Source organism: Ahaetulla prasina, chromosome 6 (assembly GCF_028640845.1).
Source record: "Ahaetulla prasina isolate Xishuangbanna chromosome 6, ASM2864084v1, whole genome shotgun sequence".
NCBI classification, from domain to species: domain Eukaryota; kingdom Metazoa; phylum Chordata; class Lepidosauria; order Squamata; family Colubridae; genus Ahaetulla; species Ahaetulla prasina.
Window position 1 is genome coordinate 48,730,689 of NC_080544.1, and position 6,680 is coordinate 48,737,368.

Below are 6,680 nucleotides of genomic sequence, written 5' to 3' on the forward strand. Positions count from 1 at the left end.
CTTCTTTTAACAGTAAGAGGGATTTAAAGTGATGTTTTCATTCTTTTCTCTGGACTTTTTCAGATGGTTCAGCATCGTGTGCGAGCTCAAGAGGATGCAGATAGTGACTGTACTAGAAACCTGTCCAATTGGAGTGGACTTTGGAATGGCATTGAAAGGGAGGGTAGCCTGAGATTAAGTCAGGTTGTTCTGATACTCAGGTTCTTCGATGCAACTATACGTAGAAGAGGTGTTTGGACTTATTTCTTGCCATGTAATAAAATGTCTGTTTGCTGCTATTTGGGCTAATTTGGAACAATGTGATCGATCTGAAAAGGATTTGGGTTTTTTTTAGATGATTCTCGTGAGGACTGTATCTTTTTAAGATTTGGTTTTTAAAAGATCATTAAATGCTAAAAGTTGATAGCCAAGAAGAGCAACTTCCTCTGAAAGGATTTTAGAGTGGTGTTTTTGTTTTGTTTCGGGTTTTTGGTGTGTGTGGGTTTTTTTTTGTTTTTTTTTTGCACTTTCTTATATGTGATTATTGCTGTTGAAAATCTGTGCCCGTTAGATTTTGTTCAGAATGTTTGGTCGGTAAATAGTGATCATTTAACAGTATTTCCATCGTGGGGGCAGGGGGAACAAGGTTTGTCTCTGAAGGCCAGTCATAGGACTGACTCTTCCCATTCCAGAAAATTCATCTGCTTAACCCTTCAGTAGTACAGACCACAAAATGTATCTTAAAACTGTGATTTGATTAAACATGCTGCAAAGTTGCCAGATTTTCTTACCTTCTTTGATTACATTTAGGAAAATAAATATCAAGTTGCATTTTAACTCAGTTCCCTTCCACACTGTTGCAAGTCAAATGTTTATTGTATTATGTTGTTGGCTTTGGTAATGATTGTAAAGAATTGGGGGGGAAATGCTTTTCAACATGTGATTTCTATTCAGAATTGAAATGCTAGTATATAATGAAGTTTTGGCAAGAGATTGTGAACCAGGTTGTATGCTCCTACCCTCTGTGCTGCCTAGTGGCAAGACAGAGGAATGTTGGTACTGATTTTAATCAATCAGTTCTTTGAATGATAATTGAGATGGTATCATAGATTTTCAAATATGACTGAAATGGTGCTTACCTCTGAATAACAAGCTACTTGAAATCAATGTTACACAATGTGGCTTGTACCATTTCAGGACGCAAATGGAGAGAACTGCATATTTGATTTGTACATACTCTTTTTTTTATTTCAACTGTTAAAGCTTGAACATAAATGTTTAATCTGCAGCAGCACTTTGCACTGCATTATGGGTATGATGGCAATATGTACCTCAGAAGGGATAACTCTGGATCCCTGCTTTCTGTTTCTGGTCTTGAACAAAAGGCTAATCCCAAGGTGCTGTGGGGTTTGTTTGTGTATTTGTTCCCTTGGCTCTCTGTGATGAAGTAGTCCTCCAGCTCCTTCTCCACAAAATATAATTTTTATACTCAAAAGTTAGACTTCTCTTGGGAGTAAAAGGGAGATAAGGATGAGTTTGCCACAGTGAGGTAACAAAATCAGGCAATGTTGAAGTGTTAGTGCTTGGGGAAACCCTAGTTGTAGTGAGTCTTTAATGTAGAATATTGTGCATTTTTATGAACAAGATATGGCAGTTTACCTCATTCATGAGAAAGATAATGTGATGCATGACTTTCCAGCATGAGCAGTGGCTTATCTCATCTTGTCTACAAAGAACTATGGACAATTCTACCCTTTTCATTTGGTGAGATTCTAAGATAAATCTTTCTGTGGTATAAAAGTATCACATCCAAAACAAGTATACTTTTTTAAAAAGTATGCAGTTTAGAGAGAAGAATGTTAAAAAGGAAAGTATATTTTGATTTAATTGAAGTTTTAACTCCTTAAGTTGTTGAAAATAATGCATTACTTCAAGGAAAATATATCTAGAAAACAACCATTTCTAAGTTTACATAGACCAGGGATGTCAAACTCATGTTGTCATAGCAGCAGCATGTGATGTATTGGGACTTTTTTCCGTTCGCTAAACCGGGCATGGACGTGGCCAGTGCATGACGCATACGGCCCGTGGGCCGGGAGTTTGACAGCCCTGACTGTCCTCCTTTTCTTTTGATATGTAAATGTAAACATCTCCAATTTACCAAATTAATTTAAAAGTTCTTAAATTTGTAGAAATAGTGAAAAATTACAGAATCAAAAAATTCAGATTTTCAAAAACTTCTTTTAAAAAAGCAAGATGAGCTGAAGAATATGTAAATAGAATTTCAGGATGAACTTTGTGAGAGAAACTCCTGGTTTCTAAGTTAAGTTAAAAAGGTAGGCCATACATTTAATTATAATTGTGTTTCCATACAATTAGTATAAGCCAGTGTTCCCCAAATTGCCCTTCAGGTGAACTGTGTTACTGGCTGCATTAGCTGGGAATTCTCAGAACTTTAGTCCAACATAACTGGAGAACATCAAGTAGGAGAAGGGTAGTATAGAACAAGCACCAAACCATCCTACCCCTTATTTAGAAGAGATGTTCCCATTGTAGTTAGTGAAAGTCCATCACTACTGCACTGTACCTCTACATGGTTGCTTTTAAATATATTATTTTTGGGTAGTGCAGGAATTCGGAAACTTATGTAGTAAGCTACAGCATAGCATCCTAATAATAATAACCAATGCTATGCATTCAAACTTAAGAATGTTGCCTTCCCTTCCTTCCTTCCTTCCTTCCTTTCTTTTTCTTTCTTTCTTTCTTTCGTTTTGTATTAGGACGTTTGAAAATATCTGAAGAAAAACTAACAAGGCAGTATGAAAGATTTTTGTTCAAAAGAGTTACAGGTTAAAAGTTTGGACACAATTATATCTAGCATCATGACAGTAATTGCATGATAAACCCTCCCCTTTTATTCCCTATTGAATTTATCCATAAGAAGTGCCCAGTCATTTAGGACATGTAGAAGTATGGTTGTTTCATAGCGTTTATTTCTCTTCCCATAACTATAGATTAAATTATATACGGGGGCATTTCATTTTGAGATGGCCTCTGGTTCTGCTCCTACAGTTGGAAGCTGATTCCAATTTGACACTTATAACTTCCAGCATTAACCTTACAGAATACAATGAGAACGAAAAGCGGATGTCCAAGTGGATGTGAATTTGATGCACTGGTTTTACCTTTTACAGTAGCCTTTCCTGACTACTTGGGTTTACAGTTTTACAGACTTCAGCTTCAAGAATTTCCCATGCAGTGTAGCCATTACTGAAAATTCTGGGTATTGAAGTCCACATATCTTTGGAGGATGCCAAAGTAGAGGAAGGCTGCTTTACTAGTTTATGGTTTGTAAATAATATTCAGAATATTTCAGCTTTTATTTCCAGATAAGGTTTTATTGGTGTCACTCTTCTCAAGAATATTGGTCAATATTCTGAACATTGTTTTACATATTTTAGCTCTATGTAGCATCTTGCCTGAAGCCTGTTTTTTATATATGTAAAAGAAAAAAGAAAAGAAAAATATATTATGTTGTAAATTAGTATTAAGATTTCTGTACGTTTTGGCATCTAATGCTGAAATAATTTGCTTTTCTATCCTCCAAGGGTTATATCTTTGTAAGCGTGTATGAAAGAACACAAGAAAACTTAGGTTACTTTGTAAACATTTTTTTCAATATTTGTTGAAATTAATGTGTGGCCCTTTAAAGCCATGCCTTCAATAAAAGCAGTATGGTCTTGGCTGTGGTGCTCCTGTAAATCAAATTATTAGCCTTTTTTTGTGATTGTTTTCCACATAAGAGTTAACATGGCAAAAGTTTATGCATTGAGTGTCATATGTCACATTTTGTTTCTTGGGAAACCTGTTATATTAAAATATTTTTAGACAAATGTTTTGATTTTGAATTTGCCATTTTTAATTTGTACCCACTTGCCATTCTTGAGTTAGAGAGATCATAGTGACATAGACAATGCTTCTTTTACCCACAGGTTTGCAGTCTCATGTTTTCTTCAGAATGTGAAATGTGTAGTTGATGGGAAAGTTAAAAAAAAATAATTTATGGGCAGAGGGGAACCATAATATGTAATTTGGGAAGGTAGAGTTTGAAATTACTGTCTGTAACCACTGCAAAAAGATTGGAAATTGCTTCTTTAGATACTTTTTTTCTTTCTCTTTTGTTATATTTCACTTTTTTATTTTTCTTTGAGTCTTTTATATTTTCTTTGTTCTTTTACAATTCTGTAATTTTTTAAAGCATATGTACATTTTTCTTTTAATAAAAATTACAGTGAAAAAAATAGCTGATGGGAAAGCTAGCTTATTGAAACTCTTCACACTCAGCTCACTGATACGAGTAGATTCTCAGCATCAATCTGTGCTACTTAAAATGGAAATATTCAGTCATCTACTGCACTGGGTTTTGAGTATAGAGGAGAGTGGTGAGAACATGAATATGCTGGTGATACTAATCTTTTCAAAAAGAATTACCATATTTTTCTGAGTATAAGACACACTTTTTTCCCTCCTGAAAGAGGGTGGAACTGTTGGTATGTCTTATACACTGAATACAGCCATTTTCGGCCTCCCGAAGCCCCGCCCCACTTGTCCCATTTTTACGAAAAATGGGCCCATTTTTTGCAAAAACAAGGTGCGCAGAGGGTTTGGGAGGCCTGCAAAGTGCTCCTGAGGGCCAGAGAGGGCAAAACCCTTTTTTTTCCTTACTTACCTCTTCGAAATCTTGGTGTGTCTTTTAACCGGTGTGTCTTATAGTCCGAAAAATACAGTACTTGCTAGAAATATGAGGATTGTGAAATACATTCATGATGCAGCTTATTCCATAATTAAAGGTAAAGATTTCCCTGAGCTGAATTCAATTTCTGGTGACTACATTTACATGTATTTATTCTTCTTGCCAACAAATCAGAAATGGTTGTTATTGCTTTCTCTGAAGATGTTTTACTGGATATTTATAGAATGATTTACAACCATGGAATTTCTTGTTAGTTTCCAATTCTAATTCGTTTTTGGAAGTTTCCAATCCTTAGTAATTCTAACAGGAAACTTGGAGTTGCTTTTTCAAAGTGCTACTACAGAAAGAAGGAAAACTATTCACATAGAAGGAAAATATATTAATGCAAGAATTGTGTCATCATTTCAGTTCTTGCACAAACTAAAAGCTTCGACAGTAAGACTATCTCTCTTCCACAGAATTTATAATATATATACATTAATATTTACATCCAACAATTGTAACTGATTTCCCCCTTTTCTCTTTTGCTCTCATATGTTGGCATTTAAAAGTTTTGAAAGTTTAACATTTCTGCGAAAAGAAAAACTAAAACGTGATCTTTTCTCCACATGGTACCAAAACTAGATAAACACAACAACAAGAAACAAATGAGTCAAAAACATTATAGCTGTTCATTTCTTTATTGGGAAAATGATCTCTGTCTCCATTTTTAAAAGATGGCAAATGTCTTGAAATGCACTTTTAATCAGCTAAAATTGTATCACTATGTACTCCCTTGTGTTATTAGGTAACAATGAAGCAGTAAAAGGTTTCTTTGCAGAGGATGTTACCTTGCTTAAAAAATATTCAAGATGGAAAAGATAATGTTTACTTGTACATTAAAATTGCTTTTTAAAAAAACAGAAAATATGTAATGCTTGCTTTATCTTTGAAAATGTTCGGTCATGGTTGAGTTCACCTGTGCTTTGTCTGTTAAATTAGAGCAAGAAAGGAAGCTGTTTTCACACAGTTATTTTCTAAAGCTATAGCAGCTCCTGTAACCACAAATAAAAGAGAGCCACTCAAATTATCAGTTGGCATTGATCCTACATTTAAAGGTGTTCATAGCTTTAGCCATGTTCTATGAGCCATAGCTCATAGAATAGGTTCATAGCTTTAATTTTAATTAATTTTAATTTTTTTTCAACTATTCATCTGAGTGCAGTTGGAAGAGAGGGAAAATTCTAAATTCTTTAAACAGTAATTTGTTTTACTGAAAGCAAATATATTGGGTGGGGCCAACACACTCGTACCTTTGAAAAAGTCTATGTTATCCTGGCTGCCTATTCACAAATGGTTTGGGACAAACTAGTCACTAAATATCTATAAATGAATAAGTGAGACTAAAAGGCGAATCAATTGACCCAAAGCGTTAATATCAGATAGCAAGACAGTATGGGACTCCAAACCTAAAGTTATTTATTTAAAAATATTTAAATATTTTTTCCCCTGTTCTTTAATTATCTCGCTGCCTATTACCTAATAGCAGGATCTGTACCTCCCGCTCTAAGGAATATAAACAGATACATGATTTTGAACCAGATATTTTAAATCTGAAAATATTTTAAATATCATAGTATCATGGAACTTTGCCGTGCAGAGAAAAGTATGGGGAGATACAGTGATCCCTTGGTTTTCATGATGTCTACTCCAAGGTGGTTAGTAAATTCATGGTACTTGTGAGATTAACAGGATTTAATATGTTCTATGGAATCTGTGAGGTAGATGAGAGGTTGATACTTGCTCATGACATGGATATATAGATGTACAGACAATTCTCAAATTACAACTGATCACTTAGTAACCATTCATAGTTAAGACAGATCCCCAAAAGCTACTTACAATCTGATTCTGAAGTTACAACAGACACACACACTTATACTCTCAAGTATTGCTTTTTGGATGCTTG

The 6,680-nt window shown here is 34.6% G+C and overlaps 1 protein-coding gene across 3 annotated transcripts in view; it reads left to right on the forward strand.

The window, feature by feature from the left end:
* The window catches only part of CACUL1 (CDK2 associated cullin domain 1), a 41,566-nt gene extending 37,528 nt beyond the window's left edge, over positions 1–4,038 (forward strand). For all 3 annotated transcript variants that reach the window (XM_058188064.1, XM_058188065.1, XM_058188062.1), the window contains one exon: positions 64–4,038. Coding sequence is in view for 1 of the 3 variants with exons in the window: in XM_058188062.1 (XP_058044045.1) it covers positions 64–104 (41 nt within the window). In the remaining 2 variants the exon portion in view is untranslated. The remainder of the gene's footprint in view (positions 1–63) is intronic.
* Positions 4,039–6,680: the final 2,642 nt, after the last annotated feature.